General features: G+C 44.0%; 1 protein-coding gene across 2 annotated transcripts in view; it reads right to left on the bottom strand.

Moving 5' to 3' along the window:
- WDR7 (WD repeat domain 7) overlaps nucleotides 1–24,223 on the bottom strand; it is a 124,583-nt gene that overhangs the window by 31,952 nt on the left and 68,408 nt on the right. For both annotated transcript variants that reach the window (XM_063319837.1, XM_063319838.1), the window contains 2 exons: nucleotides 22,821–23,042; nucleotides 8,351–8,537 (listed from right to left, as the gene is read on the bottom strand). In XM_063319837.1, the coding sequence (XP_063175907.1) occupies nucleotides 8,351–8,537; nucleotides 22,821–23,042 (409 nt within the window). The remainder of the gene's footprint in view (nucleotides 1–8,350; nucleotides 8,538–22,820; nucleotides 23,043–24,223) is intronic.

Genomic DNA, 24,223 nt, shown 5'->3' with positions numbered 1-24,223 from the left:
GCACTCAAACAGTTAGAATATAATGGACTTCCAACAATGAGCAGTGATTAGGAGTCAGGGTGTTCTATCATCAAATACAAAATCGAATAATTAACCATGAAGATTGAAAACAGTATGCGCATCTGTCCAAAGTGTTAAAAAGGCCTTGTTAACAAATTATCTGTATGTGCTGAATACATATCACCCAACCGAGGACGAGGCAAACACAGAATGCCTGCCCAAGAATTTATGGTTTATTCTTTTGCAACATTCTAAATGCAGGCTGACAAATACCCTGCTCATAGTGATTCTCCTTAATTCAGCTAAGCACTGGGTATAGGAGAGAAAAGAAAAAGCTTCTCGAAGAACTAAACCCACCAAATCTATCTGGTTTGATTTTCTTTACTGCATGAGTCAGTCGCAGCAGCCTGATGAGATGACAGACAGCCCCGTACCTTATGCTTTCTGATTACCAAAATTACTCAAAAGCTCTTCAGAATTTCTAACGCTGAGGTTTTAACTGCAATTCTTTGAGTAAGGGATTAACTGGCACCTAAATTTTCCACACACAATGCTCATATTTGCTATGACGAGATAAATGCAAGAAACAATAAGGCAGTAAGTACCCAATAAGTACATTAAGCAAAAATAAAATCTGGTACTTGGTAATTGAGAGCATACGCACCTGACAAAGACAACACATATTTTTGTCTGAAAGCTTCCTTTCTTAAAACCGTACTATTTTTGCTATCACTATTGTATGTACCACAGCAGAGCCCAGTTTTGGTAGGTTAATTGTACATTATCTGGCAATTCTACAAACCCTTCCTCAGCTCCTGCCCACGGGCCACCCACAGCCTTCCCAGCCCGTGGCCCAGAGCACAGGTACCTCCCCGGCTACCAACTCTGTGCCTTTGGCACATCAAGCTGATCCATCAAGCTCCATCTGATCCGTGTCTCTGCAGCACAAGAGCAGCGCGTTCGGCAGCACTGAGAAGCGCGGGGGCCAGGAGGGTGACAGAGTAGGGCAGAGCAGCGCGGTGGCACGGCACTGGCGCCCTGGGAGAGGACATCCCACCAGGGAGAACCAGTGGGGAAAGGGGTACGGGGAAGCAGGGATGAACGTGCTCCCATATGGAATTGGGCTTTTACAGAAGGGGAGGGGACACCTGGGAACCAGCGTGCGCTGGGATTAACCTGAACCATTCAGCCTACCCCACAAAGGAAACCTTCTCCGACGTGACTGCTGCAGCACGGGGAGACCACAAACCAGTCTGCCAGCTCAAAAACATTTTAACGTTTTCCTATAGCATATAGTCTGACCGATCCTGCTGCTATGACCACACTTCCACCAAGTAGTAGCCCTAAAAACTGTGGTTTGTTTTGGTTTTGATGAAGAAAAGACAACAAAAAGGAAGCTAGTTTCTTTTGCTCATTCCTGGTATCAGTCCAGCATTTGAATAAGCTGTAATTCCTCACGGATTTTGCTAAATCATGAAAAATTATGTTTGAGAATGCACTGAAATCGCTCCTCAGCTGTTCTTTCTCTTTGCTATTTTACTTAGAGATGACGTAACAAAAAAAGGTATTAAGCTGTAAGTGACACACATAGGTTTACTCTTTCCCTGTGGAAATTAAGTACTTCTCTGCAGAGGAGCCTGGCAGCAGTCGCTGCTCCGGAGGCTCAGAGAGGCAGCGGGACGGGAAGATCACTGCTCCCGAACACGCGTAAGTGAACGGCACTAACGCACCAACATCGAGTTTTAAAGCCATTCCAACACCTCGGCTGCTTATATTACATTTAGCATCGCGCAAATGCTAAATGTTAATAAAAGTGAAGCTCGTCATTAAAGCAACTATGTCATTCAAGCGCACGTTAACAATACAAGATAGTTTTATTACATGAAAAAAAGATAACATCTGCAGCTTCCTCTGCTATCAGTGTGATTTGGGATGGTTTAATACTTTGACTGATGTACCTGGGATAAAAATACATTCAACAAAACGAGTGCTAGAGCAGTGAAACAATCTCTAGACTCTGCAGCTTCCCAGAACACCGCGCATTTCTCCAGGCCGAGGATGCCCAGCTGGGTAAGGGCTGGCTCGGCACCACGCACGGAACAGGGACAACAGCACCAGAAGCCACGAGCGACTCTGCCCCACCAGCCATCACCAGGCGTCCCATTCTGCAACCTCCGCGGCAGGCAAGGTGCAGGAAATAAACCCAGAGACACGGAGAAGAGTATAATCCACACTTCTACCCCTTCAGCATCTCTGTGTCCTTCCAAATTGATAAAAACCGGTTTATCGGGGTCAACAAAATTCATTCTGCTCTGAAAACAAGGAGTCGGGCACAACCAGAAAAGAAGTGAGGGAAAGGAGAAATTGAAACAACCCGGAAGAGGTGGAAATCACAATACACGTTTGGTGTTCCAGGTGCACCAAAGCCCCCCAAACAAGCCAGCGTCAGCGTTTCCATCACGCCGTGCCACAAAGCCCACCTAAGTCCAAACCCCCAGGACTCAAAATGGCATCAGTTCACTTGGTCAAACTCCAAAAATATTTGGGTTAAATCTGTCTATTCACCTTGTGACGTTAACATTTGAGAGCTTCTCTTCTTTTGGGCTACACCAGAAAAATTATTTCTCTTCGACAGAAGTTATTCTGCTGTTTCCTAGCCCAGATTTTACAATGACAATATTTGGAAGTGAGACCGGAGGAAATCTGCATTTTCAGAGCAGGACGGAGAACACAAAAGGTGGGCTTTTCCCCCCCCAACACTTCAACAAGAGACCACATGTGCAAATGTCAGTAAGAGAAAATAAGCGTGACGTGGCACTTCCCCAGATGCACTGAAAATCTCCCCTCGGGGCTTTTTGAAAGGGGTTCCTCCTCCCCTGTGCTCTTCTACTGAGTATTTTGGTAAAGATTAACAGAAGTTTACAAACTCAACTAGCTTATGGCAAAGTCTGTTTATGATTTTGTAGAGGACGCAGGTAGCACATAGTAACTGAATAGTTACATTACTGATCTCTTTAATTTTTCTAGTTTTTGAGAGAGGTGTCTACGCAGGAGAACACATTCTCTTAATTTGTTTTTTAAGTGTCTTTAAAGATAATTCTTGATGCAATATCTGATTTAATACTGTGAAAGCTTACAAATTGAATACTTTGCAACAAAGAACTTCAGGGTAGTTAAAGCATTCTCTGCCAAATTAACTCTTTTCCAGAGCAACAAGAAGATGAGGTATGGATCGATCACCATTTTACAGACCTGAATTCACATAAATACAAACTAAAGTTTATTATAATTTTCTCTCCCATTCCTCACCAACATTCTATGCATTAAAACTACCGAGTTTGAAAACCAGTGAAGCCTCTGCGACAATAAAGATGTCCCCGTCGGCCTTTTACTTGTAAAACTGTATTTGCCTGTAACTTTAGAAGTGCTGTTTGGCTGTTAGAGCCAAAGGTGGTGAAGCAGGAAGAGGGAGGTATCAAAGTCAGGCTTTCCGAGGGGCTCATTATCTCCTGAAAGCAATCAAACCCCCAGCCCTCTGTACTTCCCCCCCCCCCCCACCTCTGAAAAGGCTTGGTGCTTCTGCCAGCAGTCCTTTTCCTTACAAGGTGCTTGGTAAAGCGTGCATTTTCCTGAAAAGCAACAGGCTTTTTGTTAATTCATCAGCATGTGGGCAGAGATTAGCCCCCTCCGGGCTGGGCCAGCTGCTCCAGCCCCGCGAGAGGGGACCAGCTCCCCCACACCGCCCCGACAAAACCAGGCAGATGCACAACTAACGTACAGGGGGAAAGCTGCCCTTCACACCCAGGCTTCTGTTCTCTATGGACAAGCTTTAGGACTTCTCTACGTCCAGCAAGAGTCGGCAGCACGTGGCGTCCCTCCTGTCCTCGTCCTGCCCTGACATCCTGCCACGGCAGCGTAAGCGACATTTGAGGAATCATTTCTGTACACATCACACAGACAAAATGGATGCAGCCTGTCCTGTAACGCACGGCTCTAACAGCAGAGTCTACCTGCAAACCACAGTAAAAACCTCGGATCTATTACTGTATTTATTTGTGCTTTTTGATTTATGCCTTTTAGCTGATTTCTCAAAGGCCGATTCTCAGTGGCCAGTACCCTCCTCATCAGGGCACGATGCTCTCTCTTTTCCCAAATCCATCACCAGCTTCACCCGCGTCAGTAAGCTGAACATCTTGACGGTTTTGGCAACCAATATGCTATTTGAATAATGTTTTCAATGAAATATAGACTTTTTTAACAGATAACTTGTTTATATGTTTAGCGCAAGTTATCACAACTTTGGAGTACTGTTTATGTACTTCACTATCTACAAAAAAATAAGGAAGATGCATTTGAAAAGCTGATCCTCAGACCAAGCGGAAAGCAACAAGCTACTTGGGAAGAGCTGTAGGTCATACCTAGGGAAAAGGTAGATGGAAAAGGTTTCGATGGCGATGACCAGAAAACGTAGCAATCGGATGTCTACAAGTCTTGACTTCCCTAAAGCAATGCCAGAAAAAAACCTCACGGGACCAAGAACGGTCTCTCCTCCGGCCGGAGAATTCGTGTGCCACACCACCTTCAGGACCAAAGATCCCAGCTCACATTTCTCCTTTAAAACCCTCAATTCCAGCAATTGTTTAGGCTGCGTTCTAAAAACAGTCCCCCGTACTTGAGCGCTAGGGATGGTGCTACTATATACAGTAGGACGGCCCCACAGATAGAATCCATAAGGTTATAAAAGTATAGTAAAGTTTTCCACTAAACATGATCAAAACTAAAGAGATTTAGCCTAATTATTTTAGTACTCGCACATATATAAAATCATATAGATAGATTAGAATGCAATTTGCTAATTTAGGTATATTATATCATAACCTGTATCAAAGTGTAGCTTGTAATTCAAAGAGCAAAAATACCGGACAGCAATGATCCCTACCGTCATCCACGCCAAGAAACCAAAGCTGAATAAACGCTAGAGAAATACTCTTAATCCTCACAAGTGAGCGGTTTCATTCGGCGTGGCAGGCTAGCACAGGGCAGCCTTTGGGGACCAGGATGAACTGGGAGAGCGGAGGAGTTATAAATACCAGCGTCTTGGATAACAGCTCAGATATTTATTTAATTCAGAAGGGAAAAAAGAAAAACGCTGCTATTTTTTTTTGTGTCAATAAACGTGAAGTGATTTTTTTTTTTTTTTTTTAAAGCAGAAGCTTGACATAAAAAGCTCTTTCATAAAACGTTCTTAACATCAGGGAGAGAAGCCAGGCAGCTGTGCGCTGTTATTGTGTACACGGTAAATCAGGCACAAAAAGGGGCAGCTCAGCAGGGCACCGGGAGGGTAAGATGCACACTTAACCCCCTGCACACATTGTTGCTCTATTTCTCTCCATCTTCGGCTGTCTGCAGTCGGTACTGTATCTGTCATGAATGTAACAGGCCATTTTCAATCTAAACCTTGTTATGGATTAATAAGCAAACACTTTCTCGCTTATTATGCAATTTATCATGATGAAAATTGCATTGGGCTCCTCAAGGCTACATGCTGATACATTCATTTATTCAGTGCTCCGCGGATCGAGAGCCATACTAATCTTTATGACAGCTAAGGATGTAATCGCAAGATGAAAATGACTTTCTGAAGAACCGCGGTCGCCTGGCTTCTGTAAGTCTGCATTTACATACAATAGGGCTTAGAGATTCTCTGGGAAGGCAAAACATTGTGGTTCCTTTTGTCACACCACGAGAAATTATTGAAGTTCAGACAAATAACAACATTAATCCAGTTTATACGTGTTTCTCCATTAACACCCCCCCCGAACACACGGCAGTCATTCATTCTCCAAATCTTGAGGAAATTAAAACTGTTGTATAAAATGCGTAATATCTGCCTCAGGATAATGTAAAAGAAAGTCGGGACCTTCACCCCCTCCACAGACGGACGACAAAGCGCACACATGGTAGGTATTAAGGCAACCCCTGTCAGCTCCGTGTTGCATGTAGCATTTAAAACGTGTGTGTTTATAAACAAACATTTGTAAGTACACTTGTAAAGTAAAATTCATTCATAACAGAGCCCTGTATGACTTGAAAACGACTTCTAAGGTTAAACGCTACTACGGGTGTGTAAAGTGCTCATGGCGTTAAACGTTATTGCTACAGACAACAGAAAATTCTCGACTAAAATGGAAAAGTAACTAACAATGTAAATGCATAGTTCAAACACCTGGCGAATTTCTAATTAGAAGGGCATTCTACAGTTTCACATAGTGAGACACAAACCAGCAGTGCTTACTGCGATTTAGCAGAAAAGAGCCTTAGAATAAATCAGAAAACCGGCCAACTGTTTCAGGATTTTTTTTAATACCTGAGGTAATATTATGCTGTAAACAAAACCAGCCGTCTTCCTGGAGGATTGAAACTGTTCCCCCATTAACCAGCGGTTTATCAATTACTGGACGGTTTACAAATTAACACTGCCGGAACACCACTAATTAAAGTATTCTTTAGCAGGCACTAAAGGCTGCTCTGCCTGCACCCAGCCCAGCAGCACAGCCCCCAAAGGCAGCGCCGCCCGCAGCCCACCACCGCAAGCTGCCTCAACGCCACCGCCGCGCTCTTTTGGTAGAGAAAACGGCCGTGATGTCTGTATTTTACGTGGTGAAAATTATCGTCACATTTAAATATTTTCAGTAACGACCATTTTCCAAGTGGAAGTCTGCAGAGCTTTATTACTACAGTATTAATTCATGCTGACAACCAAATAAATATGAACTCTGTGTTCGCTGAAGGCAAAGAGCGCTGCGTGTCCTGCACGTCCTGACCGGGGACTAGTCTGTTCCCTTGGCAGAGCCGTGTGCCTGCCAACAACTCTGCCTCAGTGGCACTAACGCATACCCACTTACATTTTTCAAGGTTTTCCCTTAAAAGCAGGATGTTCGAAATCGCTTTCAAAGGCAATTACATAAAGCACGCTATCATTGTTTTATTTCATATAAGCAGCCTACTGTGGTTGCTTCTTGCAGTGACTTTTTAGTTTTTCTCTATACATAGAAATCAGAGCCTCTCCTTCTGCTCCCTTTGCACACTGAAGTAGTTTGCTTTTTTTAAAAAAACCCACAAATCTAAATGCAGAACAAATTGTTCAGATAGAGATTTAGAGTAAATTGCAGATGAGATGATCAATTTTACAACAAACAACAATAAAAATAAGAACTATATTGTAAAACTCTTCCCTGTGCAAAAAGTCCCGTTGTCATTAATGGGATTAATGGTGTGAATAAAAACCGTTCATGTGAGAATGGGGGCCCCACTTGAAATTTATTACTTTCTAGGCCTCAAATCATAAAATTCGTAGTTACTCAACAAAAATGCTACTCGTGTCCTGCAAAGTTGCACCCATTAAATAAATCCCAAATGCTAGTATTTAACAATCCCATTATCTTAACACAGAACGCATTAAAAAAGGGCAAGACACTCCCTTTATTACACAAGTCATGGTAATGACCTCACTTACGCATTCAGCCATAATTATTTGATTTAGCCATAATTATTTGATGGCACGATTGACAGTACACAGCACTATCAAGTGTAGTAACATGTACACATACCTGTGTAAACAAAACGAGAAGTTGCACAATTATAGTAATTTGCAAGAAACGGAACAAATTTGCAGTTAGAGTTCCACGCGCAAAAAATATATATATAAACATTTTAAACTTCTATAAATATATTGCATAAACATATGACATTTTTGCTGTGCATTTGAATTCAAAGTGTCAGACTTCCTTATGAAATCTGCTCCCCCCCCTAACTTCAATTACAAATCCTAATTGAAAGAAGATTTTATTTGAAGGAGGTTAGAGCGGAGGTACAAGACAGCATTCCATATAAATCTTGATTTAGGACATTTTAATAAGTTGTTCTCTGACCCTAGAGACAGGCTGTGGTCTGTTGAGTTTATGATTTCTTTCCTTAAATCTACAAGTTACCTTGGCAGTATCGATAGCGATGCTACTGATAAAATAACTACCTTTTCCAAAATGTACTTTCTGAAACAATTCCCATCCTGACAGGATGGCTTGTAAAACCATGGAAAAAAAACAATCCATGTATTCTGACAAACTGGTGGAAAATACCTTCCAAAAGTACTATTTTTATAGTTAAAAAAGGGTAAAAAAAAAAAGAAATATTATGTTAAAGACAGACAGACATATTGCATGCAAAACTTGAAGCAAGGAGTTATCCCGTGGCAAGCACCTCAGCCAGCAGGATTTGAGCTGACCGCGGCAAAAATGGGATGCACAGAGGCAATGCAAGAGGGTTATAAGTGAACAAAGGGGCTACCTACTTGGCAAGCTGTTTCTCGGCGTCGGCGCAGAGCTCCAGCAGGCCCATCAGCACGGCGGAGACGTCCATGTAGGGCTCCCAGACGGTGAAGCCGCGGCCGATGAGGTCGATGGCGGTCCTGCGGATGGTGCTGTGCGCGGGCAGCTTGGGGCTGGGCGGCTGCAGCAGCAGGAACGTCAGCGCCTTGCCTGCGTGCAGAGAGTGACAGACCCACCGTCAGGAGGACAAACACCTCCAACACACCTGAATGCCGAGCCGGGCTCTGCACAGCAAGGGAACGTGACGAATAATTTCATTTAATAGACTGGTTTTTAATAAAAATAATTACACGTATATTTTTATACGTGGGGAGCTAAACCAAGCAACACTCCCGGATAAAGATAACTGATCATTATATCTACATAATTATTTGTTACCTCTTAATAAATTTCATTTAGCTTGCTATTATGATAAAGATAACTATTGATTTTACCCAGCTTTTCTTTAGTTTTCCGAACTCTCCGCTGTGAGTTGCTTGTTTTGTTTCTTAAATAAACTGCCTGTCATTTTTAGCACTCAGGAAAGCCAGACGACACGCTTTTCTAGTGCATTCACACCAACCCCTTACAGGCACGGAACAAAAGAACTGAAAGTTTCTCCTTGGCAGGCCACAACGCTCCAGTTTGCATGAGTTTTATGTCTCAAATCTAAGAACCTTATTAAAAAGCGTGACTGCTCAAACATTACTCCACTGAAATATGCCTACCTTTTCCATCGGACTCCTCCTAGCACCGCTCCTGCTGACACCTACCTAGAGGAAATCGAGCTAAGGAAAAAGATGAACTAAACAAAAGTCATTCTGCTGCCCGTTTCTCAGCCTGGACATCTTTGTTTAAGCTTTGACTTGGCTTAAATGAACGAATTAATATTGACAAAAACATCAACTAAGCTAATGAGTTGTTAGTTAAGGCAATAAACATGTCACATTAGAGTCAGCGCAGTAAAGAGGTAATTAGCCCTGGAAAAGCTCTGCTGATTGGGGCTGCGGAGATGCTTCGCTGGGAAGCTTTGAGCTGCCGCAGAGCCCCGGCACCCGCAGCCTCCCCGGGCAGGTCCTGAACCCCTGCCCTACCGCCAAACGGGCAAAACAACCACCAGACAAAGGCGTTTTAGGAGAGGTTTGGGCCAAGAAGGTGACACGATGGAAGAGATCCCACCGAACCAGAATGCAGCTGGTGACAGCACTTGGCCATGCTCCTCCGGCTTTCCCAAGGGCTCGTCCACTCGGTGCACCCTGAAATCACAGTAAGCAGGGGGGTGTCTTTCTTGCGGAAATCTAGCTAACATCAGGCTCTTTAAACCAAAAATAAAAAATCTACCCTACTAAGAACTAAGTTTTGATGACTTACAAGCACCTTCTGTTAAAAAAAGTCATTAAGAAACAAACCGACAAAAGCTCCTTTCATTAAAACTCAGGGTCCGACTTACTATACAGAATTCCTTCAAGCACTAGCTTAGCAGAAATGGAAGTGACATTCCTACATACGTTTCTGTTCAAATATGATTTTGTTGCAGATGTTTCATTGTGCAGTGGCACGTGTATGCCACAAGTGTATGGAAACGCTTACACTGTCGAGAGGTTGGGGCTGGTCTCTTCTCACAGGCAATTGGCGATAGAACAAGAGGGAATGGCTTCAAGCTGCAACACGGTAGGTTTAGGCTGGACATTAGGAAAAAATTCTTCACAGAAAGAGTGGTCAGACACTGGAATAGGCTGCCCAGGGAGGTGGTGGAGTCACCATCCCTGGATGCGTTTAAGACTCGTTTAGATGTGGTGTTAGGGGATGTGGTGTTGGGGAGAACTTTGTAGAGTGGGGTTGATGGTTGGACTCGGTGATCCCAAGGGTCTTTTCCAACCTAAATGATTCTGTGATTCTATGAAACAAGAGAGAGCAGCAGAGGAGGTAACCCGGGGCGTGGAAGGTGGTGATTTTGTCCCTGGGCAGAACTGAGCACCTCGTCAGTACCAGGGAGTCACCGGGAGTACCAACACCAGACCGGAGTTTTCTCAGCCGGTCTAGAAGGATAAGATTTTGGACACGAGCACTGAAGTGCTTTCACCATTTAGGAGAGAGCGAGCAAACCTGCCAGCGCTCTGAACCCATTTCTGCGTGTGCTCCCCAGAAACCCTCCAGGCGACAGCACAGACACCCCACAACAACCTGCAGGCAGCCAACCCTGGCGGAGTTAAAAACCCGCCGACCTTCTCGTGTGTTCACTCCAACGCTAAAATGAAACTTTCTGTCTTTAATCCTTACGTCATTTTTATTAATGAAAACACAACGTGAATACTAAAGCTTATCACTTATTTTCAATGCATGTAGCCCCTTGGATTTCTAAAGTGTCTCTCCTTGCCGAATCTCCAGGGCTTTAACCGTATGACATCAGTCAGCTTTGTTATCCCCATTTTGCCGATGGATTTTAAAAAATTAAATAATTTGCCCAGGAAAATCAATAGCACCAGCATGAACGAGACACTGATAACTCTGATTCCCGTTCTCGTAATTTGCCACGAGATCAAGTTCCAACTAAATAAAAATGATGGACTCCAAGAATATGATTTAACTTGCTCTGCATCTTTTTCTGATTTTATGTTAAAAAAAAAAAAAAGGGAAGAATCATAGCTCTGTTTTTTTTCAGTCTGCCCTCTCTCCCCTTGGCCATGGGCATAGTGTTTTTCTACAAGAAATTCAACCAAGTTGTGACCCTTTCTGGATGGTATTTTCCTGATGTGACATATACCTGTGCGAAACGTCCACAGAAAGACAGAAATATAAATTTGGATAGCTGGGTTAAAAATCCATATCCCTTAATCCCTTCCTACTTCCAGTGCAGCGAATTTTTATTACTTATCTTCTCTCATCTCCCAGACAGGTATAAAATCAGAGGATATTTTTAGGCCTAAATTAAAAATAACTAGTTGTATTATTTGAAGAATTTTTTCTAAAGATGTAATGATGAAAAAAAATATATATATATTTTTTTTAATCATACTCAATGTCAAATTTCCTAATTTTTACAGAATCCATTTTCAGCCTTTTTTTTTGGCCTTTAATGTAATTCTGACACTTGTATTTTTTCTGAACTTATGCTAGGAGAGACTTCCTTTTTGCTGGTGATCTCCAAGTAATTTAAGTATCCTCCTTGCAGTCCTACCTAGAGAAAGGGAGTCCCTGCTCACTTCCTCAGGAAATCGGAGCTGTTACTCGAGGCTCCCGTTACCTGAAAAAAGAGCTAAAGCTGGGATTAGCAAAAACATACATTTACAACGTCATCTATGACTTGCTGTAGGTCCTTGTGCTCGTTTACATGGAAGAGGGGAACGTCTGTAGGTGTAGCGAGGTGGGCGAGCGGAGCACAGCAGAGGTGATCCCGCAGCACACAGTGGGGGACGCCGTCGCGTCCCCCCCATCCCAGCCGCAAACGCAGCACGTCCTGGGATTCGTGACAGCCTCTCAGGGGCTTGAAAATTGAATGCTTCCTCATCAAACGAGGATCTGCAGCACACACATAACTCAGTGCTTTCTTGGACAGTTTGGATTTCATTTTTTAACATCACAAGAAAAAAATAAAGTTTTTTTTTGCTTTATATCTAATCAGAAAGGAAGTCTTCTCATTCATTTCGAAGCCTTAAAAACATCAGAAATTTGGTCTTAAAGGTAACATTTCCTCCCTGTTAATTATCCCTGTAAATTCTGGAAATTTAACAGAGGTTTAACAGGTCAGAACAACCAACCCTAGATGCAGTAAATTGCCAGCGTTTCTATTAAACAGCATAACATACATTGCTTTTCATACGAAGCAAACAGACAGCAAAGAATATTCCTGAGTGGGGCCAGACGAACGCTGCCCCTAAGTTGTTCTGAAATTCTGTAAGATTTTGCATAATTCATTAAAAAGGGAAACAAAGGCAAAAGAAGAAAACGTTTATAACAGCTGGTTTCCCGGTCTTTTCAGGCTAGCTCTGCTCTGGTTAAACCCACCTAACAATGCCATTTTTCTTCCTCTCAAAATCTGCAGTGGGGGAATCAAATGTGAAAGCAAGATCAATTCTGTTCCAAGACAGTAAATGAGTTTTAGATCAGACTTCTTTCAATTTATGGAGCGAACTCAACTATGCTGGCTTAAATGCATTCTTCCTCTAACTATGAAATTACATTACAGTGCTATAGAAAGAGTAAACTATCATTATTTTAATCCAAAATTTGTTTATAATCTAGCAGGAAGGAGAAAGCCAATATGACTCGGGTCATAACTGTGCATTAAACTTTGTATTTTCATTCCTGTTAATTGCATAATTCCATTAAACCACACTATTTATTTTAATCTAAATTATGTAATGTTTTCTAAATAAAACTATTTCCATAAAAATGATCATCATCGCACAGGAAGCAGCAGTTTTTTTCCATCACAGAGCTGACCAAACTACATGTTAATCTTACAAGTTTTCTCCTGTTACACGTAATTGTAATGAGTTTTCTCAAGCAGTTTGGACAACCCATGACCTACAGGACCATGAAGATGCACAATATCAACGAAACAAGTCAAGCCAAGACGACAATCCTCAGGGTTCGGGGATCCCAACTTAACCTTCTCCATAGCGCTGGCATCTGACACATAAACGTGCCCATACCAACAATGATGTGTTTTATTCTCACCTACTGCAAAGCCGCGAGAGCAATACGTGGCAGTCCAGCTATTTTAAGTTGCTCCTTCGTCACCCCAAAGGTGCCCGTCCCCTCAATTTCGGCAGCACACCCGTAGCTGGGTCCATGCTGCAGCTGATGTCATTGTCATTAGGCTCTTTACAGGGCAACTCGCTAATTGATTCAACTAGATTTATCTTTGGAGAAAGTAAAACCTGAGTGACCGGGCATTACCAGAGCAAGGGCTTACATCTGCGTGTACTTGAGCAGTTTTGAAGATGAAATCAAAGCTCTCCAAAGGCCGAGATGTAGGCTAAAAATGGCTCCTGTTCTTTTTGGCTATTGCTACACATTCTGAATTACAACCCATTCAAGCCATAGCTTGAAACCGAGATGCTGGCAATAACATCCCTTATGCTAAACTGGTAACTACAGCAACAGAAAGATAACCACACAAGCGGCCGTTAGTTTTCCAACATGTAGATCTCCAAATCAGCTTACTCCGGTGTCAGCCCCGTGCTGATGGATTGCTTCCCTGGCAGCAGCTCACTGGGTTAGACAATCCGAAATTGTTCTCCTAGACAACGTGCCATCATTTTTATGCTGGGGGGGACACAAGGACCAGCTGAAGGACTGGCTGAAGGAGCCAGAAGAGAAGGCTCAGGGGGACCTTGTGACCATGTTCAGTACTTAAAGGCGGCTACAAAGAGGACGGAGGCTCTCCCTTCACAAGGAGCCACACAGAGAAGACAAGGGGCAACAGGGACAAGTTGCACTGTGAGAGGTTTCGTAGCGACATAAGAAAGAGGGTTTTTTACAAGGAGAACAATCATTCACTGGAGCAACCTCCCCAGTGACATGGTGGAGGTTTTCAAGAGGCGACTGGACAGCAAGAAGAAAACTTGGTTGGGTAATGAGAAGACAACTACGATTTTCATACATTTCTTACTCAGCAAATCCCACCTTCTTCCCAATGAAAGCAAAAGCTCCCAGCAAGTACTATTAATTAAAAAAAAAAAAAGTCAAGAGAAACTCCAAAACAGTTAAGAAAAATTGTTTCCAATAATTATAATAGTAAGCATTAATCAACCCATCTATTGTAAATATATCCCTGGTACTTGCCTCAAAACCAATATTATGCCAATTATTTTTGTGTATTCTCTCCCACATCTCTCGTTCTTAAAATGAGTAAGTATAACATCTCCCATGTGTTTTTCCGGGTTCGTGATTATTCTTATTACGCATATCTGCAAGACAGTAAAACTCTGATTCCTCTCCTATTTTAAGGTAAGGATGCTTGGCTCAGCACCTGCAACCCTAATGAAGGAATAATATTAATTTGGATGATGAATTAAATTAGTTTCAGTTTCTCTTCATCTCACTCATTACAAAGGCAAGCACAGGCTGATCTATTGACTTGTCACAGCTTATGAAGCAGCAGTTCATAAAGAAGTTATTCTGAAGTGTTCTTTTTAAACCTGCAAACTATCGATTGACAATGTTTGGGCACTATGTTCTCAGATACAGACACCGAACAGCAAAAACCACATCTACCTTTGGTCTTCCCATTTGATACGTGAAGAATACATATTTTCAGTTGGCAATACTGCACGTAGATAATGTAATTGAATCCTCAAGCACACTATTGCTTGCTGGTTCAGCCCTCTGTAACATTTAAATGCACCTTACCTGCCGTGTCAAACACCGTCTCTAAACGTAACGTAGAGAGCAGGTATCAGCCATACAGAACACAGCAAAATAAAACCACAGTTTTCTGAGATTTTTTTTCAGGGGAAGAATTCCTCTTTTCCCTTTAGCACGGCTATCCCAGCTAGAACGTATGTGTGACCAACATGGAACGATAATCTAGCCTCTCTGCATGATCCGTCTTACTGAAGACTGTTATTGCTTGTTGTGCCATCAATGGCACTCGGCGCCTTTCATCAGCCTCCCAACCGCCTGGCTGCTTGTGCAAAATGGAAATTGTAATCAGATTCCAATCGAGAGGACCCTTCGCCACCCACCTCAGCAAGGAAAGAATGCATCTCCGATCATACGCCTGATCACAACGCTCTTTGGCCAGAAAACACCTATTGCAATTATGAACCACGGCTGCAAAATATAAAAATACAAATATAAAAATGATCCAGTGCAGCAAACAGGTAAGCATCCCTGCTTTCCGTTCTCTTTGTCACCTGGGCCTGGAGCCAAAGCTACACTTTCCTTCAGATACGCACAGTTCTGGCAGCATTTGTTCTGTTTCTCTGGCAATACACTTCTTAATAAAAAAATAAGCAAAATAGTAAACCAAAAAATGAGTTTCCCACCTAAGTGCAAAAATTGATATTACAGAAACTGCCTTTAAGCACCCAGATGCTGACAGGCAAGGAGTGCTGATAAGGAGAGCCCCTGCGGAGGCGGGAGGGGAGCCAGCCCGGCTGATGGAGCGGGTACCACCTGGGCCGGCACAGGGAGCAGCCCCCCAGCTCTGCCCCCGCCCGCCGCTGGCCTGCCGTCTTTACATAAACGCTCTTTCTAAGGAGCCCGAATGCACATACACTTGCAAACCCGTGGAAATGAAAACCATTCAAATTAATCACGGTACATCCCGCCAGCCTGATGTTACATTCACTCGGTATTCTCCTCTTGAACTACAGCCGCTTCCTGTACATACATTTCCCTCAGGACATTAAACACACGCCTGTAAGCCTGAACTCATAAGAGCTTAAACGGGGAATTATACACCTCACAAATGCCATGAGGTTCTGGGCAATGTTCCACTCTCCCCGGCTGGCGGAGGGGCTGTGAAGAGCAGTGGGAACGGCACGGCTTCTCCCTCCGGTGCCCCGTGCGACACGGGGTGCTGGGTCGTGCAAGGCACACCGCGGAGAACCAGGGGCTGTAGTGAGACGTGGCTGGAGCGGGAAGGGCATCTGGGATGGCAGAAGGGAGCTCTCGCGTCTGGACCAAAAAGAGAGAATCCCACTTTAACGGCCCCTCCCCATAAAACACCATCTATGCAGGTGGCAAAAGCCGCGGGGGCTGTGCTCTCCGGGCCTTTCCATCGGCCATCAACACGATCCCTACCCCGCTCCAACCGCCCGTTTGCACAAGAACTGCAGAAAACTACAATCTCCAACTCTGCTGGCATCGGCAGTGCTTTCAAAGGCTGCTAGGGGATGGCACGCTCAGACCAGCAGCAAAATCATACGCATTTTGTTTCCTTAGGAAATGACTGATGTGTCTGTCTCCTCTGCTACTCTTCGTTCAAATCGATATCCCAGTTACCCTTGCACACTTCTACAAGAAAAACTTGTGTTCCTTATCTGTGAAATGGGAATAATATTGTCCCCGCTCATATCGGACACATTTGTAGAGCAGGTTTGTCAGGATGTTTGGTACTGCACCGAACCTTTTATCTTAAAGCAGCTTCCCCCGCGCCCAGCTCCACGAACGCTCGGCTGCCGGCAGAGCAGACTCAACTTGCCCCACAAGCAGCCTGGAAAAAAACAGGCTGTTTTGGTGTCTTTCATGTTAGATGAAAACATAAGTATTCTCTGGTGGAAGCCGTCACATTTTGCCCAGAATTTCATAGGAGAGCCCGTGCTCGAACGTTTGGAAACAGGACGCAGGTAGAGCAAATGTCCACGGACACAAACGCGGTTATGGATGGCCATCACCAAGACACTGGTCTGACACCCTCCTGGGGAATGGCCTCAGGCTCCTCCGAGCAGGCTGCAGGACTCCGGAAAGCTGGAGTGGGAGGAAAAAATACAGTCTTGAATTTTTATCACCCCCAAATGGGGTATCAGTCTCAAAGCCGAGCCTTCACCTTACAGAGGTGTACGGACCGGTCAAACCACAACTGACGGGGACTCCTTTGGTGCTGAGGCTTCCTCATGGTCCCAACACAGAGAGTTCAGTTTGTGAGATACAGCCCATTACAGTAGCCAGAGTATTAAATATCCAAAAAAGAAACTTCTGATTAAAAATACAGAATTCAAATCACTTAGCCCCTACAGGATTTGGGGAAAAAGCTGAATATAATTTTTAAGATTTGATTTTGTTGCTAAAGCCAAAAACCAGATTTAAATTAGAGCATAATATCTGCCACAAAGATTGACTGTTTTCTGCCATACCGATTGACTATTTTTTCTAAATATTATCTCTGAGGCTAAGATATAGATTTTCATAAACCACCATTTTTCCATATTTTTTTTTTCCTTCAGGGACAAAATTCTGCTGGAGACACAAATCTAATCGCACCAGCTCGAGGAAGAAAAGCACACTTTAGACTTACTAGAACACTGAATTTCACAGCATCCTGACTGAAACGTACGCATTCAAATAAGGAGAATCACGTCATGAACCACGGGATGCAAATCTGAGGAGCTTTCTGCATACGCGATCTAAAAATACAGCCAAGAGAAGGGCCCGTGCTGCTAGCAGGCTCATTACGGACAATAAAATCAGTTACTTGCTTTAATCACGCTGTTGTGTTTTTGGGTTTGTTCAAATTAAGTTACTGAGCCAGTTTGCCTAATGTGCTCTGAAAGGCTGCTGTTCAGGTGCTCAACTGATTTATTGCTTCTGTAGGCGACGAGCCCGAGCGCTCGCTCGTCTGTATTAATTGCTGCCGCAAGCTCAGCCTATGGGCTCGGCAGTAGGTGGGTCCACCAGCGGGAGAGACCTCCTCTCCCGGCGCTGCCGCCTCCTCCTCGCCGGAGTGGCCGCTTCAGTATTTTCATAGCACAGAACTGAGGCATCAAAAGCCATTAGAAAAGGTTTCGAGGTAGGCGATGGAGCAAAAAATCCCGTGTTCACCAAGAGGCTCACGCTTACCCTGTGTCAAATTCTATTTTCAGATGAAATACGCTTGGGATACTATACAGAAGGCTGCAATGCTGGAACCCCCAAATTAACACAACACGGGAAATACCTGACTGCACACCCTAAGTAATCTTGGGCTTGCGTACTTTTTGTGTGCCTACATGCGTGTAAAAGCGGACTGCAAAGCCACAGCGCATCTTGAAAGGTAAATCTGTCTCTAACATAACACAGACACAACTCCAGCAGCAACAGAAATATCGTGAAGATAAGTGTACTGCTTAGAAAAGGCATTCATAGGCTGCAGTGACGGGACTTCTAGCCGATACTACTGAGCAGTGAAGATAAATAATAAATAAATAATGCAAAAGAGCAAAAATCCAAGAGGACAATAGCAACACGTGCAATATCTCACACACTTCGTATGGCAACGGTCCTGTACTAGAACGAGAGACCTGACCTGCGATGCTCACCCCACGCTGCTCGTCCTCTCCCAGCCTGGAAAAGGGTACTGAAATTGTATTTACTTCGAAGAATAAATATTTTCTTCATCCTAAGCTAATGACCGAATTGTTTTGGCTGAGGGTTTACAGAGACACGGCTGAGCAGCCCGAAGGTGTAACGTCTTACACAGACGGCTCCGTAAGGGAGAGTGTCTGAAGAGCAGGCACCCCTCCACAGTTACGCAGACGGGTATATTGTGTGTATTTCTGCTTCTGCCCGGGAATCTCTCTTGCTTCCCCTCCTGCCCAACAGGCAAGAAGGTGAGCTGCAGGGAATTTGGGATATCATAATTAAAAAATGAAAAATGGGATCATGAGTCTGCATTAGGGACCTAATCGCTGGCTAGCTTATTATTCCCGAAACCAGCTGAACTGGAGTGACTGGCGTGGCTCAGGGAATGGGGAAACCCTGCACTTGGCTTTGGAAGGAAGGATGTCCGTGCAGCCTGCAAACCCAATATAAATAACTCAATGCTGCGAACGCACTGTCGCATATGACACTGAGTGAGGTAAAGGGCAAAACGCTTATCATTAATAACTGTATTGATGGCAGACGCTTTGAAAAATACACTGCATTAACAACAGAATCAAGTATTTTCATATTCAGGACAGAAGAGTCATTCAGATTTATCAGCCCATTAACTTTATAAACACAGCATTAGCTGCAGTTTAAGTGTGATGTGATGCATCTGTAATGAGAAATTCTTTGGGTGGCATTTTATAATTAAATATCTCATGAACTATTTGTAAGGTCAACAGAGATTAATGCAGGATGTCAGGCAAGGTCACCGTGTGGATTTCTAGAGAATTCCACTCTCTCAAAAAGGCATTATCACAATCGTTATTTTCTTAAATACAGTAAATCACAACGTGCACCATTTATACAGCAAAAATGCTGCATGCATAAGAAGTAACTAGTTTTGACAACTTATTTTGAAATGGAAAATATCGTGGCTTTAGGCTACGTGCAATTCTCCCGTTACTTTGGGTAACTCACAGCATATAGTTTCAGTATATGATAACAAAATATGACGATTAAAACCTCCTCAGAGGTTACTGCGCAGCTTTGGTCAGCACACACTGCGTGCTGCAGCGCCAGCGCGTCCAACGTACAACCCGAAATGGAGTCTTTAACGAAGTGCTGCTGGTTACACCAGCACTTACTCCCTACAGCCAGCATTCACAAGAGCAGGCTACACCTTATCGACTCCCCAGCTGTTCTGAAGGGCCAAAAATCCTTCTGGGTCACTGGAAGACAAAGAAATAACCCGTATGTATTTTAGTATGTGTCTGAAAGTCATAATAGGACACATAGCAAAAAGAAAAAATGTAACTCTGAGTGCGTACTAGGAATTTTGCTTTTTCTTGTTCAAAGAAGTGAATTTCTGAACAACTGTCCAATCTCCAAAGTAACTCCTTCTGCAGTATTACACATGTGGAGTAAAGACGAGAATGGCCTTTTAACAAGTATGATCACATAAAGGAAAAAAAAAACCCCAACATTCTGAGAGCAGCATTTTCTGGCAAGTGATATTTCCATTTTCGGCGAGCCTTCACCTGTCCTGTCCCCCTTTGGGGCCACCTTGCTGGGGTGAATGTCCCCGGCTGTGCTGGGGACTGGGCTCACCCGGACCAGAGCAGACCCCCGGCCACAAACAGCAGGCTGGGGCATCACGCCAACACCCTTCTGCTTCGTGGTTACCCAAATAACCTGCTCCAGGTGAGATGTGGCACGGATGGGCAGGGTGGAAACGCCTCCAAACTAAGTATTGTTCCCAACACCATACCTGCTGTCGGAGGGACTGCCATATCGTGCTCTACGTGAGCAAAACAGCTGAGAAAATAGTAACTTCTCAACTCGGCAGAAATGCGACATTGCGCTGTGGGTTCAGGGCAGGTCACACCAGCAAGACAGCAATACTGATTTACATCAAATCCTTACAGCAAGGAAGGGCTGGATGTAAAATGTCATGAAGATGATCAACTTTAGCACTAATGCCATCACCCAACAAAAGTACAACCCAGTATCTCCTATATTTTTTCCACCAACTAGTCTTTATTTCTCGATCTTCCTCTGGCTCTTGATCTGTTTCAGATATTACTTTACAGCCTTGATCTAAATTTTCAGCATTTAACATGTCAAGCTTCATCTACACTAAAGACTGAATTTCGACCTATCCGTCAGCCGGAGAGTCGCACGGTGTTTCTGAGATTATGATTAATGGGCGCTCAAAGCGGGAGTTTATAACTCTGCTAAGCCCGATGTAACAGAAATAACATGCAAATAGATAAAGACACTGGAGGAAAGAACTTGTGAGGACCAAGGCTGGGTCCAAGTGCCTCAGCCACGCTTCTGACAAAGCGACACCACCAACCACGGGCTCCCATCAGACCTGTACAACCGGGAGAGCGGCAAAGACAAGGTGCTGTTGATGGAAATTATGTGGCTTCTTTTCCATGGAAGATTAGGCAACGTTAGGCTCGACAGCCTTTTGGAAGCGAAACGCTGCTTGTGGATCATGCCACTGGAAGACTGGAGACGCCAAAGCTGATCTCTGTACCACCACGAGCTTCCAAACGCTGCAGAGAGCGCTCTGCACTGCTTAGAGTCTAATCAGGATGTCGGCAGCCTCTTATTTTAGGAAACTCCAACAGACAAACAAAGCTTATTTTGACTCTGTGCCCAAATATCAGCCCGGAAAGCTAAGAAGGTTGACTGTAACAGAAAAACGGGGAAGAACCTGCTTTGTCCATCTTGTGCTGGCTCATCCAGAGACGTGGGAAAGTCTTCTCCGTCCTTTCGTTTCCTGATACCGTTTGAAGAGACAAACGGCTTAGAAACTGAAACCAGGCAATAAAGCAGAACACACAAGAAAGCAAACACACAAAATAACCTCAGTTAAAAAGAATAAAAATAAAAGTATTTAAAGCAGAGCTCCGTATATGTATGAGAAACTGTAAAAGAAGAGGAAGCGGAGAACTGGCAGACTTTTTCTTTCAGCTTGCAAAGGGCTGAGAGAAGAGTCCTGTTTCCTAAAGCAGCGGATCTGCAAATGAGTTATATGAAGATGTCAGCTGAAAAAAATGATAGCTTTTTCCCTCGGTTTCTCAGAAATAGGACTTGGTGTGTGAAGTGCTGCACAGCCAGCCCTAGGTTTTCACCGTCCCAACCAGGACCGGACATTTGTCAGCTGTGCGCACCGTGCTGTGTCCGTGCTCTCTCAACCGGCCTTTCCTTTGCCTTTCGGAAATCAGTGGAAGCAGCACCACACTTCACGGAAGATGAACTCTGACCATCTGCTGCGTGGGAGATGGAGGCTGTGCCTACACCAGTGACGTCGGCATTGCTCCATCGTGTTCCTCGGCTTCTGAACAGGTTCCTCCACAATGCAGGTGAAATGGCTGCTCGCCCACGGTGTCAGGTGCCAGCTAACTCCCCCCGGCCTGCGCCTGGGCATGGGGCAGGGCTGCCTGGGCAAGGGACCCTTCCCCACCAGCACCACCTTTTCTGAAGGCTAAAGAAGTTTACCAGCATGGGACAAACCATCCCACACCAACAGACCTCCACAGAAGGGAATGGCCTACAATATGTTTAACCTACTAGTGTCCTAGAGTCACAGAACGGTTTGGGTTGGAAGGGACCTTAAAGACCATCCAGTGCCACCCCCTGCCCTGGGCAGGGACACCAGCAATGAGTCTGTAGCGCTTCAGAGAGATCTTACTGAGATGACAAAGGGGGCTTTTGCCAGACTCCACATAAACCAAAGAAACAGCAGCACGGACAGGAACCTGGCCAAAATAATTGGGCACTGTACTTGCACCTGCTTCTAAGAGATTTTGCACTATTAACAACAAATAGTCAATGTGTAGATGTGTAACCATCTTCGGTAAGATGACTTCTACTGTCCATACTAAGGACAATCACATCAACACCACAGTACTAATTTTAATATAGGACCAGAATGTAACACTTTATATAGCATAGCTTGAATTCCACCATTTTCCATTAAATTCATCTCACCCTTTCTCTACTAACTCAAGGGATGTTTTCAGGGTGGGGGGAAAAAAAAAAAAAAAAAGACCAAATTACATAAAAGCAGTCGTAAATGCCAAGTGTTTTGGTTTAAGCGGGAGGAGAAGAAGGGGTGTCAGAATTTCAGCAGAAGAGCTGGATGACGGCAGAAATTGCTGGACTGGTTCTGGTTCTCCCCCATGGCCAGTGCCCATCTGTCAGCACCAGCTCCACCGCTCCGTTCCACTCCCTCTGTCAGCACTGATCCCTCGGCAACCTCTTATTGTGGTGGTGCTTATTTTACATTCCAAATCTCTCATCTCTATCTTTTCCAGTGAAAGAATAATTTAAATTAACCGGTTTGTACCGCGATGTGAATAACACCCCTTCCCTCCCCGCCCCCCCACCCCAGAGCAGAGGAGAACAGCGTCCCGGGTTACTCACACGTATGCCTCGCCAAGGAATAATTTGATCCACCGCTAGTCAAACCAAATCCCTCGGGAATTTGACTGGAACTGCGCGGCCGAGTGAGAAGTTTGGGAGGTTCGATTTCAGCTCCAAACTCTGCCCCGATCACCCCCAGCAGGACGATGGCCGTGGCTTGCTTCCGTCTCTCTTCATAGGACGTGGAGATTTTCTTCATTTGTGGGAGAGCAGACAGACAACCTAAAATGATAAGTAAGAAATATGAGACAAAAATCAAAAGCAGGGCCGTTCTGTAATACTCCAAACAACATCGTGTTTCCCAGAGAAAATAAAAGAGGTTTAACTTAAATCAGGTCTCCAGGACTGTTACAGGATGTTCAGCTGCTACAGATGATTCCATTTGACTTCTCAAAACCTACGGCGCACGATAAAAGCCTAAACACCACCGATTGCAAGGTCTGTCTTCAATGAAACCCACCCTTCAAAAACCGTCAACATCTCACAGAACAAAGAGACACCAGAAAACAGTCTAATTTCATAGTTTCATTTGTTCAGTTGATAAGAGATCCGTGGAATTCTGCGTTTGGCTATGTTTCGTGAAAGGCGATTTTTGGTTTGCTTCTTGGCGATTTTAAATTTGCGTAACAACTTGTTTTGGTTTTTTAAAATATTGTTAGGTTAATTTACTTGTATTATATAAAAAGCTTCTTTTTGTATTAGGATCCACCATCACATTCAGATTCTTACTAAGTTTTGGCTAATGGTATATGCCATTCAACCAACTAGGGTTTTTTTTTTTTTTTTTTTTTTTTTTTTTTTTTTACACTAAAATGTTACACATGGTATTTTAACAAACATTCTTAAGAACAGTGAAAAAACCTCATTGCATTACGAATTTTAAATGAAACTGAAATGTACATCATTAGTCTAATATAGCCCAGGGATGTTTGATTTCACTAAGCAGATGAAGTTTATTTTTTTTTGGGAGTAAAGACAGAAAATCTTCGAAGGAATTGACTGGAATGAAAATACCGAATTCATTTACTCTGACAAGTACAATTCACGTTTACCTATAGCATTAATTCCCAGCGTACTAGGGAACGCCCTACCACATCTTCTACACAAATAACAAAGTTTTAATCCCCCTTAGAGCACGCCGCTGTTAAACCTTTGCCGAGAAGTGGGAAGGCACCACCTGGCACTGAATGAGACTTACGGGGCTTGTGGATTAATGAAGGGTGAATTAACGAGTCGCCCCGTACGTGTGTCTCTGCTAATGACGATCGGGCGGCTTGCGAGGAGGGCAACGGTACCTACGAGAAACCTAACCAGGCTTACAGCCGGCGTTAGCCCATCCTTGTCCAGGCACCCACGCTGCGGTGTGACAGCGACGTGCCAGCCAGAAGGGAGAGAAAAACAAC

The sequence above is a fragment of the Chroicocephalus ridibundus genome, chromosome Z (genome assembly GCF_963924245.1).
Source record: "Chroicocephalus ridibundus chromosome Z, bChrRid1.1, whole genome shotgun sequence".
NCBI lineage: Eukaryota > Metazoa > Chordata > Aves > Charadriiformes > Laridae > Chroicocephalus > Chroicocephalus ridibundus.
The sequence above is the reverse complement of the archived record's forward strand: the minus strand, read 5'-3'. Positions and strand labels throughout refer to the sequence as shown.